Raw genomic sequence first — 25,311 nt, 5'->3', positions numbered from 1 at the left:
GGAAAGTGGTTGCTGTAGTATTAAAATGAATTAAAATGTTGCTTCTAACTTTGAGGTGGAAGAGCTATGGACTCCATACAAAGTTGGCCTCCATCCGACCATCATCACCACTCCCGTCCCCGAACAAGAACTTGTCTCCTCGTTCCTGCCGCCACCCTGCGGCCTGACACCCTGCGACAACACCGACATAATCTTTGGCTACAACAACAACTGCCAGCTCCGTGCCACCAAGCGAGTTCGCTACCGGGTCGTCAACCTCTCCGATGACGATGGTGGGAACCCCACCGTGTCCGAAAACCAGATCCAGCTCCAGCACCAGGCTCTAACCGAGGCCTTTTGGCCTTACAACATCACCCTGGATCTGAGCGTGCACACTGCCAGAAACTCCAGCTTCAGACAGCGGTTCATCCTCAGTAACTGTCGAATTGGGAAGATCGGGAACCGCCAATGTGACCCCGAGTGCGACCACCCAAGGACAGGCCACGACGGCGGGGACTGCTTAAGACTGGGGCCCTGCTACAACTGGAAGAGGCAGGATGGAGTTTGTAACATGGAGTGCAACAGCATACACTATGACTATGATGATGGAGACTGCTGTGACCCGGAGATCACCGACGTCTTCAAGACCTGCTTCGATCCCGAGTCCCCTGACAGGTGAGGTTAAGAGACAAAAGTCCTGTCGCAACACAGATACTAGTTTTATTCACTAATTATTTCCAAGTGCTGTGGTTAACTTCCTGCAGATTTTTCAAATTAGAAACTGATTAGGAAAGGAAGGGATTACTCACAGACTTGTATTGCGACACATTTGTACAGGAAGTGTTTCCGTAACAGTACCTAGCTTTTCTGCAATCCCCAAAAAACTGCAAAATAGAAGCGGCTGAAAAAAACCCCAGTGAATTCAAACAATATTTGTGTTAGTAGAGAAACTCAGCAGCAGAGTGGTTGGTGTGACATTACAATGTTGTTGTACTCTTAACGCTGTGGAATTTCTGTTTTACTGAATTGATGGAGATAAAAGTTGAATTTGTAGATATCAGAGAGCAAGGGAAATTTGTCCTTGAGGTATAGAAGCATCTATTTTATAATTTATGGTAATTGAATTGCTAGTTATTATTCTAACGTCAGGTGGAATTGTCTGTGACCAAGAAAGATACACATTAGTTGACAAAACAGAGACTCGGGATATTATGCTGCATTTACACTGCGTGGTCCAGCTTGACTTGATTCACTCTTGGTAGCAGGAAATGTTCTCAATTTTGTTTCCCGCTGCAGATAGTATCCCTTCCATGTGGGCTCAAAGCACTATTGACCATAGCTTGGGTATTTAAAATGGCGTTTTTTGTGCAGGATGTCCCGTGTTGCGACTTGACCAATCAGTGATCTGCAGTGTTTAACTCCACCTTCTAGTATCGGCTCAGCTCGCTTGGAACCTCGACCAAGGTGCTACAAAAAAAGAAGCTGGTACATTCTATAACTTTTGCTCATGGAAAACCAAAAAAAGTACCTGTTACCATCCATAACTTTTGCTCATGGAAAACAGAAAAAAGTACCTGGTACCATCCATAACGTTTGCTAATGGAAAACCAAAAAAAGTACCTGTTACCATCCATAACTTTTGTAAATGGAAAACAGAAAAAAGTACCTGGTACCATCCATAACTTTTGTAAATGGAAAACCAAAAAAAGTACCTGGTACCATCCATAACTTTTGTAATGGAAAAACCCCAAAAGTACTTGGTACTATCCAAAACCTTTGTTAATGGAAAACCAAAGAAAGTACCTGGTACCATCCATAACTTTTGTTAATGAAAAACCAAAAAAGTACCTGCTACCATCCATAACTTTTGCTAATGGAAAACCAAAGACAGTACCCGGTACCATCTTTTGCTAATAGAAAATCAAAAAAGTACCTGTTACCATCCATAACATTTGTTAATGAAAAAACAAAAAAGTACCTGGTACATCCACAACTGTTGTTAATGGAAAAAACAAAAGAAGTACCTGTTACCATCCATAACTTTTGCTCATGGAAAACCAAAAAAAGTACCTGGTTCCATCCTTAACTTTTGCTAATGGAAAACCAAAGACACTACCTGGTACCATCTTTTGCTAATAGAAAACCAAAAAAGTACCTGTTACCATCCATAACATTTGTTAATGGAAAACCCCAAAAAGTACCTGTTACCATCCATAACTTTTGTTAATGGAAAACCAAAAAAGGAACGGAGGTTGAGTCGAATGGAGAGCATTTTAATTGAATCGTTTTCAGGAGGAGGTTGTCGCTGGTCGCAAACATTTTATTGAATTAACAGTATAGCAATCAGTCCATTGATACACTGTATATCAATCTAAGTATATTAAGACAGGCGGAATTGATGGAAAGATACAGCTGTGGAAGCACCAGGGGGATTGATATCAGCCAGTGAGGACAACATGTTTTTCCAGAGGCGAGAGGTCTCTGGGCATAAATGGCCACTAATAAGACCAGTTCTCCCCATGAGGTGAACGTCTCATTGTGCTTCAGCAGGGATGCATTGCCAAATTAGTGCTCTCGCTTTCCCCCAGTAGTTTTAGAGCAAGCTCTGTGAAATGGGGATGCTGGGTGAAGAGGCCAAAGCGCACGGCAGCCCCGCTGCCTTCCGTTCGGTCTGACAGACAGGCTCATGCAGAGCTCCAAATAGCTTGCATGAAGTCTCACCGTGAAGTCAACGGTCCAGGCTCTTAATGACCCCGTCCTCGATCCAAATTTTAACCACACGCTTTACACTGGGCCACTGAGAAACAGAACATGGGAACTGGAGCTATTTATTTTTAAACCATTTAGCGCTTGATGTCTGGAGTTGACACAGAGTGACAGCTTAACACAAGGATGTATTCATGTTTTTTTCTAAACTGGTAGAATTGTTATGTTTTCCTTTTTCTACTTTTTCTACTTGACCTCCCTCACAGTTTACAACATGTGTTATTACACCTCGTCATAATCGAAAATCCAAAACCTTGTCACTAAAGCAAAGTTCAACTTTCCATCTTCATATTGCTTATGTAGTAGTGTAGTGGTGCTGTAGTGCACTTCATTAAACCATAAACTGCACTACATATTTATGCAACTCTTACATACATGTGGCTTCTTCTGTATAATAATGTAGAACATTAAGTTGACTTGGTGTTCTGTTATACAATTGGTGTAAAATAAAATCCATATTTTCATAGTTTAGGTAGCAAATACAACAGGATTCAACATGACTCAAAAGCCCAAATTATTACTTTGGCGTTTAATCCAAGACCTAAATTTCTGATTCTATTAGTTTCAACCCAAAAGGTTATGAGAGGCAGAAAGCTTCCATGGATCAGAGACAAGCTTTTCTTCAGATAAACAAACTGTTCACATCATCACATTCTTTCAGAAATGACTGACCGTGATGGTTTATAGCTGCTGGACTATGAATAGAGGACAGACACGCTTTACCACTCGCAGATGGTGAGGAGGAAAATGTGAAATGTATAAATGATCACATACCAACACAGGCTTATTGGTATTTTTGTCGGAAACTGGAGCTGATGGCCAACTGTTGGGTTTTTCCATTAGAGTCCCATTAGAGTCCCATTGAAATGAAAAATACATTTTCACACTTTGAATCCTGTGTCTCAGAGCTAATTGTTCATTTATATGTGGTTATGACAAACAATTTCAGAATCCCCATCAAGTCACCGTCTTTTCTCTTCTGTAAAAGATCTAAAATGTTTGATGACTAATGAGACTTTGGGACAACGAGATAGTCACGCCAGTTATATAAAAACACATTTGTGGATGCTAGTGAACAGAACAATATATATAGAGAGAGATGCGTTTGGATATCAGTGGGCCAAAACTTTGTTTGCATTTCCAAAACAATGTAGAGTTTCGCCTTTCATCTGCATGTACTTCCTGCACTGCAGTGACACTGAGCCGGTTGGAGGAAAAGAAGAAAGGAAGCAGAATGCACAGGCAAGAATGCGTTCCGGTTGATTCCACTGTTTGATTTACGTAGTAGCAGCGGCCGACAGGTTAGCGAAGCATGCTTTTGATCGGAAAAACAACATCATAAACACTTGAAGTAAGCTGGACTTTATAGCTTCTGCGCTTTCCTTACCCAAAACACAAGATGACCGTGACCTGTGCCCAGCAGCTGTGTGAATGTGAAACCGGCTGTTGCTAGAAAAGAACACACTGCTTGGCTGACTCTCCCTGGAAGACAGGTTAAAGATGGGTAAAAGTAAAAAGAAAAAAGAGCTGACCTGCATGTGTGTGGTCTCATTGCTTGGCCATATGCAGGAAGTTCGAAGTGTGTCACGAGTAAACGGTAATTTATGTTGTCTTGTCATGAGCTCGGTGGGATAGACAGCGAGACAGACTGGAAAAAACAAAGATTGGTTAGTTGTTATGGTCAGATGTTCCCTGTGCTCAGCCGGAGCTCTGCACCCTGCAGAGAGGAGATGGACTCTAATGAAACGAGCTGGACAGCAGACAGCACTTTGCTCTGTTGTTGTGGTCTGGTCCTTTGGCCATCAATTATATGAAATGCTCAGTGATTTATTCTCCATTCAATTTGATGGTTATTGCAAAAGGATATTCCAACAAGAACAAATGAAAATACTTCCTCCATACTTACCTTTGGGTAATAACTGGAGTCTGTTTGAGTTTGATGCATGACAGGGAATTGGAGAGATCAATGTAATGTGTAGATGTTGATGTGAGCATGGCTCTAGATCTGGTTTTGTGAACGTTTCTGCATGAGAGACATCCTTAAATAAGGCCTCTCCCTTTTATTTCAAATTTTGAAAGCAAAAGTCACAGTGTGTGCTTCTACGCATGCCTGGTCTCGCTCTTCTGGCTCCAAATACGACGCTTGGGCAGTGGCCCGCCCGTCATGATACCGCCGCACAAGACACCCTTTAGCGCCTGTATGAGACGCACCGGGCTTTCAAGTAACTCCAATACAAACACATGCGTGTCGTTATTAGGGCAGGGTGGGAGGATTTTGACTCAGGGGACCGGCGTTCGTGTCCTGTGTGACACCAAAAAGAGTGATTTTTACTGACGACCTTATGTCACGTGACGTTCTTTGGTCCGTTACGTTATTTCAAGCCAAACCATGAGGTTTTGTCTAACCCTGACTAACAGTGGAGTGAATCCATCCAGCACACGTGAAGACGGGGTAACACAAAACAGGGGTGACGAACTTTGTCATTTTACAGCTACATTTAAATATGTTTCTGAAAACATTTGAGGAGCGAAATGGGCAATGCAGTAGCCTCGCTTCATTTGCATATAGTTGAGTTTGAGTCATGATTATGTAAACTCGGATGCAGCGAATCATCAGTCAACTTGCCAGGTCAGGTCGGTCACGCATAAGATCTGTCAACTTCACATACGTTAACGGAATTGGTGTATCTCCACCTGAAGTGGTTTTGTTGCCAATAACGTGTTACAATGTTAACCTCGACCGTTTTAACGGTAAAAAGGCTGCTGCCAGCATCATTACAGTGATGGCTTTTACCCAAACCGCAAAATATGACGAGCGGGGACTTTGACACGCCCGCATGCATGCATGAGTTTGTCCCAACTGTCTCAGCAGAAGATGGGGTTTGTGGAGCACTGAAACATTTTTTATATTTTGGGATCTGGGTTTTTGATGTACTGATACGGCTTTTTAAATTCTTCTCTCTGTGCTCTGACAGTTATTCAGATTGTGGGACCCTATATGTGTGCAGCTGCTGATCGCTGGTACAGAGCCAGAGTTTTTTTTTTCAAGCCAGCTGCTGTCATGAAACAAATTTGTTGTTGAGAGCCAGTCCTAGAGCGATGGCCAGGTACATTGCAGATTCTGGCAGTACAATAAAGAAAAGTCTGGAGGGGAAAGATGGACAGAGAGAAAGAAATAGAGAGGCAAAGGTGGAGGGGGAATTATTGGGTGGCAGGGGACATCATGTTGATTTAAGCTGAGACACATGTTCAAGATTTGCTAACGTTTTTTGGTCTGCAAATCCTGGACGGTGCACTTGAGTGCTAAGAGCTCCAGGCAACTCCCCTGAAGGAACAAGGCGTTTTACATATACGTGAATCTCGAGTTTTATTGTGGACATGTTTTATCCACTGATAAAAACATAAGAGCGATGTTTCCCAGAGCAGTAAATGCATCTCCACATCTGAATGAGGTTGTTGATCAAAGCTTGTAAGGCCGTAACAACTGTCCCTTTGTTAAGCCCCACCTCCCTTAGCTACTGTACTATAGACTCTTTCACAGTTTGTAAACAACGACGACGCATGAAAGTGTGCTCACATAGTTTGGCAACAGAAGCGTGGTGGAGTACAATAGCTTGTCAGGTTAAGCAAGGCTGTTAACCACCAAAGATCGACAACGTGACCCTAACAAAGCACCAGATGCCTACAACTACATTGTGTGTAGTTTTGAGTCTTGTGACAAAGTGGGTGAGAACACACCATTTGTCCCCGTATTACATTAATCTATAAATCTAACCATGCTTGTCAATTGTTTACCATACCCACCATGTGTTCCAGAGGCTAAAGGGGGAGGGACCCAACCATTTCCTCTATTTATACACTGGATGATGTCATCTGTGATGTCATTGGGTCAGACCAAGTATGGGGGGGAGTAGAGTATGTACAGGTAGATTTGTAGGTTAGTTGTGATCTGTTTTACATTGTTGTGAGTGTATAGCAAATTGTAAACCATACCAAATTGTTGGCTACCTAAAGGGGTGCTGTAAGGTAGAGCTTTTGTCTGTTAACTATTGGAGTCAGTAATTGGTGTCACCAGCACTCATGGTAGGAACTAAATCCTGCTGATCGGAGGCACTATATAAGGAGATGACTTTGACTGAACAGGGGAGGAAGGAAGATCAGTGTGTAGCTGTGTGCATGTGATTATGATACTTTATGATACTTTATGATGAGTTGAGTTTATTCGGTTACGCTAAGTTAACCGTTTGGTTACACGTGTAGCAGGGCACTTTTGTAGCTAAAACACCTTTTGTTATCGGAACAAAGTCTTGTGTCAGCCTCCTACCACTTCAGAAGCCACTCCGGTCAGGCTTCACCATAAGTCTATAATCAGTCCCGTGGTAGTCAACACGTTTAAGAGCAGGGAGCCATAGCCGTTGTGTAACAAGTCGCCAGCGTTAACTGAAGACTCTCGGAACAGAACACTAGGCGTCCTCGTAAAAGCCTTCAATCAATTTCAAAATACAAACCCATCTGTGTTTATTATCGATGCCAACCGCTTACGCAAGTTACGACGAGCGACCACGGATGCATTCGACGGAAAGTCACTAGTTTAAACGGTCACTGGTAACTGTTTTAATTTAATTTGAAGCTTGCTAACTCGTCTGGATGTCTGCGGCCAAACACCACTTCAAGAATCATGAAGCGGTGTTCTTTTGCAAAAGATCATCTTGCTGAACTAAACATGTAAGTGTCACAAACTTGCCAGAGTTTATTTTCTGCGATTGTCCAAAATCCAGTCGAGAAAAATCCAAGTGGCTCTTCGCAGCGGGAACCTGTGCGATGCTAACTTGCGGGGCCGGCCTTTAAAAAATATGCAGCACAGAAAACACTCTTATTTACTGCACAACACGTGCACTTTGGGAGGGATCGCGTTGGGGGGGATTACACACATGCAGATCTCTTGGCTGCTGAACAACACCTTTGGATCAATTTAGAGGCGAAGCGCTTCACTTTTGAAAGTAGTGTATGGGAGACTACGGATTACTGCTTTTTTATGAATCAAGATTTTTCCCAGCAGAAAGCTGAGTATTTACGGTCACAAGCTTGGAACAACGCAAGCAGTGCTGAGCCAAAGCTGACGTCTTTTTTTAAAGAGCAATTATAAAAATGACATTTCTGATGGAGAAAAAAAAAAAGAAAGTACTTCCTAATCTTTAAAGATTTTAGCATGGTTAAGTGATATTTATAAATTCGGCCCTACGGCTGAGTTCGACCAAAAGCATGAACTTATTTCTTCAGAAATCGACGTAAAACAAATCATCCAAATACACTTGAAGTAACTGAGGTAAAGATTCAAGTACGGCTTAGTAATGTGAACAAAGTTAGCCTCACAGCTGAACTTGATCAAACCTCCTGCTGTAGAAACATAACATGAAACAATAATCCATTACGTTATAATCTTTGAAAAACACTTCACTAATAAAACGATGCATGATTTATACATTAAACATCTGTTTGTAAGTATGAACTGATTTGACCCAACGCTGTACTGATGCACCACTGGACGACTTGGCACTGTCGATATATATTATTACCTCGGCCTGTACATAAAGCAGATACAATGAAGTGCATACTACACAGATACACCCATACTCCTACTGACAGCTTCTTTATCAAGCAACAAGACCCCCCACTGCAAATTCTCTGACCCGCCAAGGCCTAACGGTAAAGGGTGTAAAACTTTACAGCTAATAATGTAAGCTACATACAGGGTCAGAGAGAGATGTCGATGGGTTAAAGCAAACTGTCGTCTGCTAAACAGAATACGTTCTTAAATTCACTCTCACAACACTAAGTTGTTGTTGAGCACAAACTATATTTCTCTGTTCTCAATGATTAAAGGCATACATCGTCTGTAAAGTCTACACCTGTGCATTGCATACTAGAACTTAACTAATATGGAAAAGTATGATATTTCTTATCTAAAATGTTCCTGTTTTCTCTTTTTCTATGTTTAATTGCTGCAGGGCCTATATGAGTGTGAAAGAGCTGAAGGAGGAGCTGCACCTGAGCGGCAGCGACACGCTCAATGTTTTCTTTGCCAGCAACTCTGTACGAGAAGAGCTGGCAGGAGCTGCAACGTGGCCATGGGCGAAAGAGGCTCTTACCCACCAAGGTAAGTTAAACTACCTCAAACTATTGTGAATTATATATAACTGTCATATTGTCTTTATTTCCATTGTATTCTCTTTATACCATTATCTCTCTTCCTCTTTCTTTTTTGCTCCTTTACCGGATTTGTCAATATTCTCTTTTTTTACTTTTTTTGATTCATCCCTTAATCTCTTCCCTCGCCCTCCATCCTTTGCTGTCTGCTTTGGCGATATGCTAACGAGTAGAATAAGTAGAGCTGGCAGGGATTTTCCCGGCACCTTGCCCCTTTCCTGTTCCAATCATTAGGCCTCTTTCCACTGGAAACGGCTAATCAACCCAACAACAACCAAACAACCAAACAGCAGTGCGGGCTCCTTAAAAGCTTTTTTGGGGGTCAGGTTTTTCCTCATCCAAAGGACAGAGGATGTTATGTGCTGTACAGTTTTTAATGTGATATTGGGCTTTATAAATAAAATGGACTTAACTTGACCAGTGTACCATTGTTGCCACCAATGCCTAGCTGTTCTTTATTCATTATTATTATTGTGCTAGTACAAAGTAGTGAGTGGAATCAACAGTAGGACACACGTGGGCTAGATGTACCTCCAGTGGAAGCATTCATCATTTACAGAGCCCTGTAACAAACGAAATGTGTGGAATACTGCTACTCGAAGCATTTCCAGCACCTCGTGAATCTCTCAGAGTCAGTCTGTCAGATGGGTTCCTAATCACGTCCAGTTCAGTATGTTTAACTTAAATAAACAATGAAAGCTTCGTCTTGTTTTCTATATCCTACACAAAATACAGATGAAATGACTAGTCCAATGATTTTACGATTGACAATTCATTATTTATTTATCATTTAAGTACATTTTTCAGAGGATTTTCTGCTTTTCCTTAGTTTATATAATTAGGAATCTTATATTTATCCATTTTTTGACGGTCAGATTAAATAAGCTGTTTTATTTTTGAATGTCACTTTGAGCTCTGGTAACTTCTGCTGGGAAGTTGTTATTTAAAATGTAAAAGAATAAATTGATAATTGAGCAATCAAAAACGTAATCGGTTGATTCAATGAAAGTCATTGTTAGCTGTAGTCTTATAAGCAAAACACAGGTGGCGTTTTATAACCACATTACACACATCAAATTAGCAATTTTATGTCTAAAATTAGAATGAAATTAGGCCAAAATGATTACGCAGCACAACAACAGCGCTATTAAACAAAATGAAATATATTTAAACCAGCTTTTAGCACATGATTAAGTTGTAACCCATTGATTTAAAAAAAACTGATAGAAAGAAGAGTTGTTTTTCTTTCTTTCTTTGCCAAACCATTTTTGTTTAAAGTTGAATAAACCGATGTTTTTGCTCACGAAGGAGCTGAGAAATAGCTCCCTGTGAACACAGGGTGTCAAATAACGAAATAAGACTTTCCCTGGTTTTATTGTGCCCAGCTGCTTTTTCGAAAAAGCTTTAATTCCATTTTGGGATAATAACTGTAATTACATAATCTAATATGTTGTTGTTCTGTGGATGTATGAGCTGGAGATGGATATCAATTTATATAGGAATGCTTAATGCTCCCGTTCATATTGTCAGAGTAGAATTAAACTGTTGTACTGAGTTCTCTCCTTTGCTTCAGTCGCTCAGCATCTGTCCCCGTTTAAACAAGTCAGTAGATGACAAGACGTCTCCGGAGGCCCTGTTGTTTAGTGTCTTCGCATTTAATGTCTTCATTGTTCAATGTCTTCGCCACGGAATACGCTGTTTCTAATTAGAAAACCAATAACTGTCATGTCTGTTCTTGATTCTGTAATTATCAGCATACTCCGTACCTCCACTCAAAGGCTGTTCTCGTAAGAATGGCCCCAAAACCACAGCTGATTTTAAAACGGATTTCTTTGGAATACTTGATGATTTGTATTTTGATTTAGTCTTTCATTAAAGAACATTTCTATTTGTATGTATGCTTTATGTTGTTCTGTCAAGAAAACATTTTTTAAGAAATCCTGCGTCCAGATCCACACCTAAAAGAACAATTTCTGACTTTCTACCAAACTGAATAGAGATCTGGAAACATATTTTGAGATATCCTGTTAACTACTGGACACATCAACAAACTAAATACACAAGCTCCGAGGCGTGAGCAAGGGGCAGCAGGATCCAAGCACAAAGGAATATTGCTGGAGAACTTGGAGGATATTAGTACACAGGTTTAAACATGTACTTCAGAGCAGGGCCATTAGAAAATTAACTTCATGTGCTTATGGAAACAAAAAGAAGCTATGTTTCCACTGTGTTCTTCCATTCAGTCTTCCTGTCTGCTCGTTAAAGAGTGCTTTTTCCAAGTTCTATGAACAGTTGATGATTAGACCGGAGGCCTGATTTTCCTTCTGTTTTCTCGTTGTGATCTGTCTGCCTGAATCCAGCCTTCCAACCTTTTACACTGCGTTAACAGTGGCTCTCCTCCTTATACGCTAATCACAATACATTTCTAACACTTCAAACATTCTGCTGCATCTTAAACATACTCATATAGTCTAGTAATTATCTAGTTATATCGGCTTTCTCCATTGTTTATCAGTGATTTTGTGCTCACTCCATTGTTTATCAGTGATTTTGTGCTTTAGTTTTTTTCCTCCTCATCATCTAGTAGTATAGCTTATTGCATTTTCAGTGGCATAGGTTGGTTCCGAGGCCATGGAACTTCTTCTTTACTAGTTAGACAATGGTGCTAGGTGTCAACTATTAGGAAAATGAGGCAAAATGACGAATACAAGGTTTCTGCAGAGCATTCCTCTAGATTCAGAGCATGTCCACCCGCAGCCATGTAACAGTATCCAGTTTCCTGTTTTTGGTTTAAAGTACTTAAGTTTTACTGCTTTTCTAATTGGTTTTAAATGTCACAGTGCTTACTGTTTTTACAATGGAGGTTTGTTGCTCTTTTGGAAATTCTGTGGCAGAGAGTCAAACTGGAGCTCAATTGCCAGACAGCTGGTGGTTAGAATCTGGACTTAACAGCAATACCACATTAGTTTTGTTGGGCGTGTCCTGCCGTAAAGCACTAAACCTTTTTGAGGTTACTTTTGGAAATCACGTCAGAGTGATGGAATGAGGTGTCACAGTTTTGAAAGAGAAAGCTATTTTAGATTTGTACCTTGCAATGGCGCAAAAAAATAAATCTCACTTTTCCGTCACTTGAAATATTAAAAATAGTCTTATCAAAAGACAAAAACATTTAGATAGTAATAATATTATGACCCATATGAATTTGATCTTTTGTCCTCAGGTGGGATGGTGCTTAACCCGTCCTACTTTGGCACCCTGGGCCACCACAATACCATGATCCATGAGATGGGCCACATCCTTGGACTGTACCATGTCTTCAAGGGGGTGAGCGAGCGGGACTCCTGTGATGACCCATGTCAGGTAAGACTGTTCAATCGTCTCCTCTTGATAATACTTACAAGTCCTCCAACACATATAACCATATGTGGTTGTTTGTTCCGACCAGGTGGCAACCTCTGGTTCTGAAAAGTGAAGCCTATGTGGAAGTGCCTTAAACCTGCATTCTTTTTAATGTCCATCAGGGGGCGACTCCTCCGGTTGTAAAAAGGGTTAGCATAGAGGGATTGTATAATGGTCTATTAGAAAATGACTCTACTTCTCACTTCATTTAAGACTTCTTCAATACAGCATGATGTTCATTTAGTAAATGATGGTCCTTTTAGAGTCAAATAGACCATAAAGCTGAGTATGCTTTAGGGTGGGGCTACCTTGTGATTGACAGGTCTCTACCATGGCATTTTGCGGTCAGGGTGTTGTCCTCGTTTTTCGTCTCAGAACTTCCACCCTTTCACAAAGTGTTTTCACCTCAAAAAAGTTAATTGTCACATTTTGGTCATGTAAAAATGTCTTATTCAGCGTTTGGTTGTACTTAGCTCCACCCTCTCGGCTCACTTCTGGCTGCAAAAAAACAAGCCGGCGACAGCGATCTCCTAGGTGAAAGTCATATGTTTGTTTGACCCATCTGTCCACACCAACCGCATCCCTGCTTCGTCGCTCTTTAAACCATGTCACCTGACTTCCTCCTTTGGTCCCGTCGTAATTAGTACAACCACTAGAGGTCGCCGCCAAACAACTGTTAATATGGGTCATAACACACGGCTTGTACAAACAACCAATGGGCTCGTTTAATGTGACAAAGGTCTTCCCTTTGCAAAGCTGTACTGTACTCACTTTTTGTTTCAAATGTTTATTGTTCGGTATCATACAGTATATTGTTTTATCAAAAATGCTACTTTGTGTGGGAAAGCGTCTACACTTGTAACGTTCTTTATATGAACTTCTTTCTGTCTGTAAAGTATATACATTGATCTTTTCACTCTTCTGTGATCATTTAGTTCTGTCATATACACTTGCAGGAGACCACCCCATCTATGGAGACAGGAGATCTGTGTGCTGACACCGCACCAACACCCAAATCCAAAGCCTGCCACGACCCTGGAGCCGTCAACGATACCTGTGGACTCACCATGTACCATGACACACCTTATAGCAATTACATGAGTTACACAGGTACAGTGGATAATATAATTAACAGTAGGTGTACTGTCAGAGATGTCGAAAAGAATCATTGACCCACAGAACAGGGTAGACCGTACACTGTACAGAAGAGCGAGGACATAAAGTAGACTCTATGTAACATCCTACTGCAAAATCACAAACGTTGCTTTTTTGTGCAAAACAGAATTCAGGAATACAAAACACATGGTTCTTGATTGCAACTTGGTCTTGAATCCATATCATTTGTTGGGGACATGTTATGACATGTCCTCATATCAGGTGAAAAGACATGAGGCTCTTATGGAAAGTAATGTACCTCTTGACATTTGTAACACACAGCCACACAAGCAAGTACAACTACGACATATACTTGCAAACAACTTGCATTACTTTTTAAAATGTGTTTTATTAAGACTCAGCTGGCTAATTTAAGATATTTTTAGATGATCCGTGATGATTACCTGGACCTTTTCTTTGCATTGCACCCCGTCAGATGACAACTGCACCAACCATTTCACACCCAACCAAGTGGCCCGGATGCACTGTTATCTTGACTTGGTCTACCAGAACTGGCTGACGGAGCAGCAACCTGCCCCCATCCCTCTGGCCCCTATAGTGATGGACCAGAGTCTGGATTCTGTCGCAATCTATTGGCTGCCACCTATAAGGGGACCACTTTATCAGAGGTACGATTGCATGGGTTCTTCATTTAAATGTTTGACTCTCCAAATGTAGTTATGTCTGTTATCTGCACTATATTGTTCAAATGTGTTTTCATTTTTGAAACTCATCAGAGCCCAAAAGATCTTTGGAAAATATGTCCACCTGGTCCTATGAGTGCTTTAGTGATAGAGGCCCTGTTGTTGGGTGGGTGGCAGTAGCTCTGTCTGTGGGGGTCTTGGCTTGGGAACCAGAGGGCCATTTGCTTGGTTCCCCTTATTGCTGCTTGCAGTGTTGTTGACATGCTTGACTCAGTTTGCAGAGCCTTGAAGCCCCGCCCCCGCTGCTGCACAGAGCGCTGTTTCCTTGTTTATTAAAAGTTTATTTAAAATTGAAAGTGTTGTGTGTCCAACTTTGACATTGTACGTCCTTGGGTCCCCAGCAATACACCCACCAAGTGTGAAATAGATTAGATGGACAGTTCTGGAGCTATGTGAGGGACAAACAGACATTCCTTGCTTTATAGGTAGATATGTTACTATTCGACTCATACAACGCATAATGAGCAAAGGATTGCACTTGCCATGAGTGACAACAATGCCAGCAATGTGTTGCCTCTTTACATGCAAGTAGACAATTGAATGACAACTTACGTGCCAGCTAAGTCCCAACATATGCACTCTTTTCTGAACGACACAAGCCAGCATGGACCTGATCCTGCTGAGACAAAGGTGCATTCAGTGGCTCCTCGTTAACAAGTTCAAAGTTTGTCACCAGAACGTTGCCCCTAGATGGATTACAAAATGGTACACCTTAGATCGTCTTGGGGAAGGGAACCAAGTTTGCAATATGAATTGTATCATAAAACATGACGGACACGTAACCAACAGTGTAACAGCTAATGAACATGTAATGAGAACAATCAGGGGAGTTAATGCCTGCTTCTACCTCCCAGTATCTTTTTGATTGGTTCATGTTTCGTATTTACCAGTGCACGATGACCACCTGAACAAAAACACTTAGAATGTGGTCACGTCATACTCTCACTTTATGTGTTGACTACATGAGCAATAAACAACTGGCCTGTGTGCAACAGATGAGGGGATTCTCCACATGGTTATAGCTCCAAATCATGCCAAAAGACGGCTGCATTTGAAATGACGTTGGCCTTGTTGGCCCACTGGAACGTATTCAGGTACTGAATGCTCTACAAGTCATCCCCTCTACTTTACCTGTGTGTCTTCAGATTTCTGAAGTTGGTCCTACATTATTGTAGGGCTGGTCTTAAGAGAGACATATTTGTGAAAGAAGTTTCCTAATCAGCAACCCTGTTCCCTTATGTCCCAGCTCCTCCTTCCATGTGTCTGGTAACTGTGGAGACTGTGAGACGGACGGCGTTTTCCACCAGTACGCCTCCGAGGCCACCTCACCTCGCATCTGTGACACGTCAGGCTACTGGACACCCGAGGAGGCAGTTGGTCAGTCAAAAATCACTATGTGTGTCCAAAGAGTGATCTGGACAGGAGCATTTTCACTGTTGCAACAACCTTTCTTAATGCACCCCTTGTTTTTTACACATTATTTGATCAAAATAGATTATTTTTCTACTGTTGGAATTCATTTAAATAAATAATGGCCAAGTTGAAATGAAAACCAGTAGAGGCAATTGTTGATCACTCCTCTTTCATCCTAAAAATCCTCAGCGTACTGAGTCTGATACACTCTTCTCTGTCAATAATGATTGACAGTGAGGTATGTGGCGGTCTTCAGGTTTGTGTCCTTGAGTTCTACTTGTGTCTCTGGTTTACACACACACACACAACACACACACACACACACACACACACACTTCTCTTCCTTGTAAACTTCAGGTGCGTGCGAGGCTAATGGCTCCTGGACGAGGAAAAAGCAGAAAATCATTAAATGATAATTGCCCTCAGCTACAGACTTCTTTCTGTCTGTCTTGTTTTAGCCAAAGCGAGAGCAAGGATTATAAGGCGAGCCGTCTACTCGGGTAATGTTTGGGTGCTGTTCAAACATTGAACCTCAGTCATAAACATAAAAGCCGCCCCGCAAAAGTGAATCTTGTAACACTGTACTGTGAAACATTACGCGTCATCTTAGCACATGGTTCTTGTTTTTCCAATCAGAATTTCTGCAGAAGCCCAGGTTCCTTTGGCATGAGATGTAGAGTATCGGAGGAAAAGAAACAAGAAGGAAAAAAAATAAAAAGGAACTCAAGGAAGCAAACAAGAAAGCAAAGAGATAGACAGAAAGAAAGATCTTGCGAGCCCAATAACACTCTACTTCTCCTCCGCGTAACTCTACCCAAGTATGTGGAAATCCTCGGCTGGAATTTACGCTTTGAAAACAAGCGGCGAGGAGGAACAGGGAGGATTAGGGCTCCCTCTTCATCGCTGCGGGACCATAATGATGATAAAGAGTCAATTACAGTCTTACTCAAACAGTGGTATGCACACAGCTGAGGAGACAGCCAGTCTGCTGGCTTCCCCGGCTCCTTTTCACTCGCTCCCACTTCTGAAGACGACGATGCACAGGGTCACTTTGTCAGCCAACGGAGACGGGCAATATCTCCCTCAGCAGGGAAATTCAATGCGGATATCAGGGCCTGCAACGCAAAATACAAGTTTGATAGCAAAACACTGTCCTTTTACATTTCCTGAAAATGTTGCCTGTGCCAGAACGTTGACTGGTTCTTGTTTTGAGACTGAGGGGGAAAACCTCTTGGCCTGTTTCAGGAGCCTGAGATCCGGCTGAAAAGGATTCTATTTGCTTTCAGCATTAAAGTGGTTCATAATTCAAAATGAGAAAGTTTAAAGTAAGTGTTCACTGTACTGCAATTTGTACTGCAGATGTGAGTAGAGAGAGGGGACGTAGAGAAGTCCAGACCTGTACGGATGAAAATCTAATATCACATTTCTAAGCCGACTGATGGATGAAGATGGAAATGTATACTACGTGAGGAGGAAATGAGTTGTGGCCGCAGCAAAAATAATAATATTGGTAGAGTAAGAAGTAAAGAGTAAGAACGAACATTGAAAAAATGAAATGTCACAAACCACATATTTTTGTAGATGTACAAGAATGTAAAAAAAAAGCCTGGGACTATTCACTATTCACTTTTGTCCTGAAAGTATTGAAATACAACACTTACATTTATCAATAATGATTTATGGATGCAAACAATCCATATATCTATATACTTGACCATCATTGGAAATCTTAAAGCATTCATATACATTTTTTGGCCACATGGGGGCAGTGGAACAAGAAAAAAACACTTTAATATATTATGATCTTCTAAAGTCGTTATAGCAAACATGTTAGCGAACAGTTGTATATATACTCGTCTCTCAGACACAGAGCAACATCATCATCCCATTGGTTGCCTGGTTTCCATGGACATTTGGCTCGTTGACTGAAGCTAGGGCTTCATTCATAACGTTGATCAGCAAATTACAAATCAACATTTGAATGCTGCCCAGTCCAGACAATATATGCCCTCATTACAACCGCAAATCATTTTAAAAGAAGGCAATGATTTTTAGTCTCTCAGTCAAGTCTGAACTCTGGACTAATGCAGGATGGAAAGCATTGGATTGACATTGACTGTTAAATATTGCCACACAGCTCGAGGCCGGTTTTATTCTACTATGTGAGACATAAAGCTGCTGCCATAGCCTAAGGCTTGTTTCTCCAGAGCTAATGCTATAATATTGTGAGGACTGGACTAATTAACAGGCAGCAGAGATAAAATGCAATCTTATATTTAATAATTTTAGATTTTATATGAAATTACAAAATGTGTCCATAATTTTGTCATGCCATTAAAGCCAGATACATTTCATCACTAACAGTAAATGCATCTACTCTGTTCAACACTTTCTGGACCAAATATATTTTAGGGTGATAATGTCATAAAATATGAGAACTGACATTCAAAGCTTCATTCAAAAACCTCAATAAAAGCTTTGAGATCAAAATAAACACATTTGGTACATCCTTAACTGCATCCAAAAAAGTGATGTTACTTGAATTTACAAGGTTAGCAATGCACAAACAAGCACATTGAGCAATGCGTAGGATGATCTTACCAGACTCTAGCACAGGGGTGGCCAACCCGCGGCTCCCGAGCCGCATGCGGCTCTTTGCCCGGTTTCATGCGGCTCTTATGTTCATATCGAAGTTTGTATTTGTGTTTTTTTAATGTTCGTGTTCGCTTCGCTTGAGTTAAATACGGTATTTTCGTCAAACGCGCATGTGCGGCCACAGATTACGTTCCTCGTCGACCCATTTAACGCCGAGACGGACTGTTTGAAAGCCCCGCTAGTCACAGATGAGGATGCGGCTGAGTTGGAGATGATCGATCTTTGTGAGGAGGACCAACTCAAACCTGCTTTAAGGGACGGGACCATTGAGTTCTGGAAAAGTGTGCCAATGAAAAAATACCCCAATGTCAAACGGGCTGCGCTTAAGATACTGTCAATGTTTGGGTCAACATACGTCTGCGAGTCTGTGTTTTCTACCCTGAAACACGTGAAATCAAAGCATCGATCTGTTCTGACTGACACCCATGTGAAAGAATTGCTTCCAGTGGCAACAACGGAATACAAGCCAGATTTGAAGAGGATTGTTCAAGGCAATGAATGCCAGAAGTCCCACTAAGTAACATGCATAGTAAAAGAAAAACACTATTGTAAATTATTATATTTTTGTTTGTGGACTTGGTTGAACTGAGAGTTTGTCTGTGTGAGACAGTGTACACAATGTTCATTGTTGAAAATGACTGGCCTGTGGTCTTAGGAGTCAATTTCTGTCATTATCATATTGGTGTGTGACATTTACAATAAATCTGGCTGAGCAAAGGTATGTGTGTGTGTGAGGAAGGGATAGGGTGATGTTCATGTGTGCCCATGTGTATGATGTGGCTCTTTGCGGTAACACAGTAAAAAATGTGGCTCTTGGTCTCTGACTGGTTGGCCACCCCTGCTCTAGCACATGTGGCAGGAATGGCTGATCTTTATTAATATGTCTAGCACTTCAGTTGCTGGAAAATGTAAGCAGCTAATGGCAACAGTTTACACTTCTGGTTCATTTTTTATGCCAATTTAGGCCGATATCGACATAATTTAACTGGCGTTCATATGGCAATCCACTGTGCTTCAGACGGTGTGAAATGTGTAACACCTCATTACCATCAGGATTTTTATTTGGCTTTCAGGGACACAGCTGATAATAAAACTACTGTAATGTGATTCCATTGTGCTAATCACTAACACAGCAACAATTATCAACTCATTTTGCCGGGTGAAATGGTGTTACTATTGCGTTTTGAATGCTTGCCATGTTTTAGGTCAGAGAGCAGGACTTTCTTTCGCACTCAACTGAAAAATTCTGCACTCTCTTGTTAATAATGAGAGCGGGTTTGCTGGTAACTGTTAAAAGTAATACTGAGATCTTTGTTAAGTCGGTCGCTACAAAATAGAAGTGGGGCAAGACAAACAAAAAGAAAAAACATCTTTACACAGGAGTTATTTATTAAGCCTAAAAGTCCACTTATCTGCTTCATCAGGACTGTGTTGGTGTGTTTGATCACATCTGATAGGAGGAGCCATCTCCCCGTCAACATAAGGAAACCATACCACAGCTGTCGTCATATTCAAATATTGCTACATTTTGGTGCACAGAAGTACATGACATCACTGATACTTCAAACCAGTAAAAAGAGCACTGAGAAAATCAGAATACTGAAAAGTCTCAACTGAAACGACCAAAATCGTCCTAACTTTGGCTAAAGATTGTGTATTAATGTAGGATCCCCGCGTTAGTAGTAAGAAGCTGAATGGAAAGAGAGCCGATACCGACCCAACCGGTCGAGGTAAATGGCTGCCAAACCAGAGCCCGCTTCTGCTTGAGCTTTTTGCTTGTTGTTATTTGCCACTGTTGCTTGCTCATGGTGGGAATCTGTAAATAATATTCTAAAGAGTCTGGACCTGCACCATGCCCAAAAGTTGAATTGAATAATGCGATATGTGATGAATGAAAGATACATTAGCTGCAACTAACGATTCATTTCATCGTAGATTAATCTATTGATTATTTTCTCGATTAATAGAAAAGTTGTTGAGGCCATTAAATGTTTTTCCCAAAGCCCAGGGTGACGTCTTGTTTTATCCACAACTCAAAAGTATTCAGGTTATTGTAAGAGAGGAGTGAAGAAACCAGAACATATTCACATTTAAGTAGCTGGAATCAGATAACTTTGACTTTTTAACCGATTAATCAATTATCTAAATAGTTGGCGATTCATTTAATAGTTGAAAACTAATGGAATAATCTGTTGGTCATTGCAGTTGTAATTAGATAGGTAGCAAGTCGAGCCACTGTCTAAATCTGATACACAGGTGAATGTTAAACTGCCTCTGCACTGTACTACTGTCTGTCTGATTGGAATGTACATGGTCACCAGCTTTAGGGCCATGGAATGGATGAAGGCATGAATATTGATGCGTGTGTCCGTGTGATGTCGTTGAACCCCAGGCCAACCTGACGTGGAGCAGCCCTGTGATCCAAGCCTCCAGGCCTGGAGTCCCGAGCTCAGCCTGTATGACACCAACGTGACCTCACCGTGTCCTGACACGGAGGGCTGCACGCTCACTCTGAGGTTCCTCCACCACATCGTTCCACACACACTTACACTCTGGGTCACCTACGTCTCTTCCAGTAAGTGTCACTCCATCACAACCAGGTGGCAACCTCCGGTTCTGCTGAGTGAAACCGATGCTTCATGTCTTAAAACCTGCATTCCGTCTACTGTCCAGCAGGGGGCGACTCCTCTGGTTGTATAGAAGTCTATGAGAAAATGACTCTACTTCTCTCTTGATTTATTACCTCAGTAAACATAAGATTATGGTCTCAATCTCTAGTTTCAAGTCAAATAGGCCATAAAGCAGAGTATGCTTTAGGGCGGGGCTACTGTGATTGGCTGGTCGCTGCCATTACCAGAGCCGTATACGGCATCAATTGACTACATTTACCATCAACACTGATTGGACATCCACATAAGAGTTGGCAAATTTACTCTTTGGTTTTGTAACCAGTCCCGATTTTGTGATTATGTGACTGAATTTGTAATTGATTATTATATTTAATGAAGTGACAAAAATGTTCCTGGTTGTAAGATCCACCTCCATCCCCCAACCGCCCTGTGTGCGCTTTATCGGTCTTTATACTTTATACTTAAAGCTATAAAACCAGTAGTCTGGTACCACTGTCCACACATACATGAATCTCTGCACTGCCACTGATGTTCAGAATGACAGACATACCAGCAGACACATTTAGCATGATCTCTTTGTTTCCCCGTCCCAGACAACCCGTCCCTAGCTGACGTGGAGCTGATAACAGACGCGGGGAAAAGCATCAACCTCGGACCCCAGCACGTCTTCTGCGACATGCCCTTCACGCTGCGCCTGGACACCCGCGGCGCCGCCATCGCCGCCGTCAGACTCTGCACCTTTGATGAGAAGATGGAGATCGATGCCGCCATGTTGTCCTCAGGCCCCGGCAGCCCCCTGTGCTCAGGCTGCCAGCCCCTGCTGTACCGTATTCGGCGGCAGCCGCCCTTCACCGGCAAAACCCCCTCGCCTCAGACCCGGCAGACGTTCACTGACAGGTCAGTGACAGATGTTGTCAGGGTGTTTGTACTCTTACTGAAGATGATCTTACATGACCTTGTTTTGCAATAATGTCTCTAAGGTGGACACATTGTAACAGTGATCCCAGCCTGGAGAATAAACCAAAAACAGGTAGATGCAACCGCAATATGTACTGGGAATCAATTACCGAGGAGTCCCTCTGAGGCAAGGTCCCCAGGTGCAGATGCTGGGTACACACACACACACACACACACACACACACACACACACACACACACACACACACACACACACACACACACACTCTGCCTCGTCAGACATCAGCAGCTTCAGAGGAAAAATAAGTTATAAGTCACAAAAATAATGTTACTTAGGGACAACATGGAGTTTAGGTTTCACAGCATTGCGTGTGTGTGTGTGTGTGTGTGTGTGTGTGTGTGTGTGTGTGTGTGTGTGTGTGTGTGTGTGTGTGTGTGTGTGTGTGTGTGTGTGTGTGTGTGTGTGTGTGTGTGTGTGTGTGTGTCCTCAGATCTGCTAATCTACAGTTAGTTATCGGTCTCTAAAAGAGTGCTTGGTTCTGTTTGGAAGCATGGGGTATGTGGAGCTGAGGCTACTGATCCAAATCGTTTTCAAGTTTCAGGGCTGAAGTTGAATAAGTTTGTCCAGCGTCCCGTCTCGTGTTGCCGGATGTCCAAATGATTACCGGAATACAAATGTAAAGCCACAAGGCTTTTGTTTTTGTTGAATCTTACTAAATAGCTGCCAGGACATGAGAGTTATGTCCCAGGATTGCTGCTCATTTGGGGCTGAAGTTCAAATGTTGTGGCAATTTTCAAAAAACAACAACAACCTGTGGCTCTTTTACAGAGCAAGGTAGATGTGAGGTGGACACAGCTTAAAGGAAAGAGTTTATTTTTCAGCTAACACGTCTCCTGCGTTACACAAGCTGTGTCTAAGTGCAAAAAGATGTAAGAACCACTGGGAATTGAGTTATGTGGGACTGAGTAGGGCAGACAGGGGTTGATGTGAGGAGAAGAGAGTGTTTGGGAGCAACGAGTTTGTAGACGAGGGAGAGGAGGGAGAACAGATGAAAAGGAAGAGGGGAGAGGGGAGGAGACAGAGGGGGATTGGAAAAGATATAGATACCGCGTACGAGAGATGCAAAAGAGAGGAAGAGAAGAAATGAGGATAATGTAGGTGAGGAAGGGTAAGAGAGGACTACAGCTACAGCAGAGTTTGAATATGAACAAAATGTGAGCGATTCCTCCTGATGAGCTCTGTGGTCAGCGTGACGAGGACAAGACGAACTGTTGAACCAATCAAAACACTTTACTACTTGTGTGTTTTTGTTAATCAGGTATCCTGATGCAGGACTGAGTCCTACAACCCAGAAACCACTTAGCATGTTGCCCCTCCGGCTCCCTCGTCTCCAAGTCAGTGTTTTTTTATGAATGGGTTTTTTGGTTCGATGCCTAAATTAATGTCTGGGTTTAATCTGAAGGGATTTTAACGTTTTGCTCTACGATATAAAAATTGTTTAATAAACCTCTGATGCATTTTGAAGGTTTTAGTGTTGTAAAAACAACGAGTGTCTAAATGAGACAACAAGACGTCGTCAGAACGTTACAGAAATGTAATCTCTGTGGGGGTTACGGGGATTCCGGAGCTCTTCGATTACCCCGACAAGTGCTTGTCAGCCCCCTGTTTTTGTTAATGAAGTTGAGTAATTTAAGAGGGAATCAGGTATGTCGGGAGGAAAAGATGACCTAAAGCCCACCATGATTATCATGAAGAGGCCTCTAGAGGGAGAGAGCTGTGGCAGAGGGCTTTGAGACGCAGCATAGATAAATAGGGAAGGGGTGGGGGGTTCAAATCCTTCGCTTCCGTAGGTTCTGGAGAAACCGGACAGACCTCATTTACCGGCTGATTTCTGCTCCTCCTGGTTAACTTTGGCACCAGGCGGATTCAGAAACACCGGGATGAGGGCTCCTTTCATTGACTCAACTCACTGAAAATAGATCAATGGTCCTCTTCTTCTGTTTCCTCTCCTCTCCTCTCCAGCTCTGTAAGGCAGGGGGTCAAGTACCAGTACACAATCCAAGTGGAAGCAGACGGCCTCCTCAGCGATCCCTCCTCACCTCTCCTCTACAGTCATGGACAGTCCTACTGCGGAGATGGCTTCATACAGGGGTCTGTTTAACACGATTTAACACACAATGTGAATGTAGCCAACATGGGAGATGGTGGTGATGGTTTGATGGTTCTCTCTCTGCAGGACAGAAGAGTGTGACGACAGCAATCTGTTGGACGGCGACGGCTGCTCTAAGAAATGCCTCAAGGAGATGAGCTTCAACTGTAATGGTGAGTGAGATCCATTCCACTGCAGAACATAGTGGTACTACATCAAACCCACCAGATCTGCCTCTCTTACACGTGAAACATGAACACCATATCAACTTTTAATGTCAAAACTGGCGCAATCTCTCATTTGTGCATGCAGCAGTAATAAGAGAAAAATTCAAGCCAATCAAATTTAATTTACAAGACATAAAAGCTTCTGGCTGGAACCGATTCCACAGCATAAGAGGAAACAGATGAGCCGAGGGGTGAAAAGTGAGTTCCTGCTTTGCAAAGTCACAAGTCTCGTTTGGACATCTGAACCGTTTTGACATTAGGCTGGCAGAGAAAAACACTTTTAACCTCACAACATGTCGGACATGTTTCCTTTATTGAATACGTTTCAGGCCTTTAGGAGGTTTCAAGTCCGCTCGGGAATATTGACGAATGAAGCGCAATGATTTATTTCACAGATTATGTTGTGGCTTTGTTCAAAAACGAAAAAAAAACATTGTTTTCATCGTGTTTGATATGGTTTATTTAAAGTAAGTAACGTTTTCATTATGTCATCATTTCGTTTACACCCAACAAGAAGCTTGAAAGAACAACCGTGGTTAGGGTTTAGGAAAGAACGCACAATTTGTTCCCAGAATTAACAACTTGAGATTTATGGCAAGAAGAGAAACATTAAGAAACAGTTTAGATTTGTGGCGCAGTGAGTCATGTGGCTGCCAGAAAAAAACACTTGGTTGGTGTTCAAGCTTGAGTTTCTGAAAACAGATTCACCTGTCGGGGCTCTATTTTTATCTTTTTGTTCGAGATGTTTTTCACGCCACAGCGTGCCATATACAGTCGTATTAATGCATTTTAATCTCCTCCGATATGTGTACGGAATATAATAATAATAACAGTAAATGCCATGAACTGACCCACAGACCATCCTCTGTGTAAATTCTTTGCAAAATAACAAACAAAACATTGCAGTCCTTTTTTGTATATGAATCCAATATACAAGTGAGACCAGCGGCGAAACGTTGGTCAGTCAGTCAACGTCCAAAAAAGTAAAGTAACAGAAACCAAAAACATGCAGCATAACGTGGCCAGAGACAAACAAAGAAGCCCCCATCGTCTTTAGATTCCACCGCAGGAAGACAATACTTAGTGTCTGAAGCACGCAGACGGGCCA

The 25,311-nt window shown here is 42.0% G+C and overlaps 1 protein-coding gene across 1 annotated transcript in view; it reads left to right on the top strand.

The window, feature by feature from the left end:
* Nucleotides 1-25,311, top strand: part of pappa2 (pappalysin 2) — a gene marked incomplete at both ends in the record, with an annotated part of 71,623 nt that overhangs the window by 5,363 nt on the left and 40,949 nt on the right. Inside the window, 10 exons of the mRNA XM_079173655.1 lie at nt 56-654; nt 8,754-8,902; nt 12,173-12,312; nt 13,308-13,461; nt 13,943-14,135; nt 15,457-15,587; nt 20,671-20,853; nt 21,502-21,805; nt 23,850-23,978; nt 24,064-24,149. Coding sequence (XP_079029781.1) covers nt 56-654; nt 8,754-8,902; nt 12,173-12,312; nt 13,308-13,461; nt 13,943-14,135; nt 15,457-15,587; nt 20,671-20,853; nt 21,502-21,805; nt 23,850-23,978; nt 24,064-24,149 — 2,068 coding nt within the window. The remainder of the gene's footprint in view (nt 1-55; nt 655-8,753; nt 8,903-12,172; nt 12,313-13,307; nt 13,462-13,942; nt 14,136-15,456; nt 15,588-20,670; nt 20,854-21,501; nt 21,806-23,849; nt 23,979-24,063; nt 24,150-25,311) is intronic.

Source organism: Pholis gunnellus, assembly GCF_910591455.1.
Source record: "Pholis gunnellus genome assembly, chromosome: 14".
NCBI lineage: Eukaryota > Metazoa > Chordata > Actinopteri > Perciformes > Pholidae > Pholis > Pholis gunnellus.
This window is presented reverse-complemented; position numbering and strand designations above follow the sequence as displayed.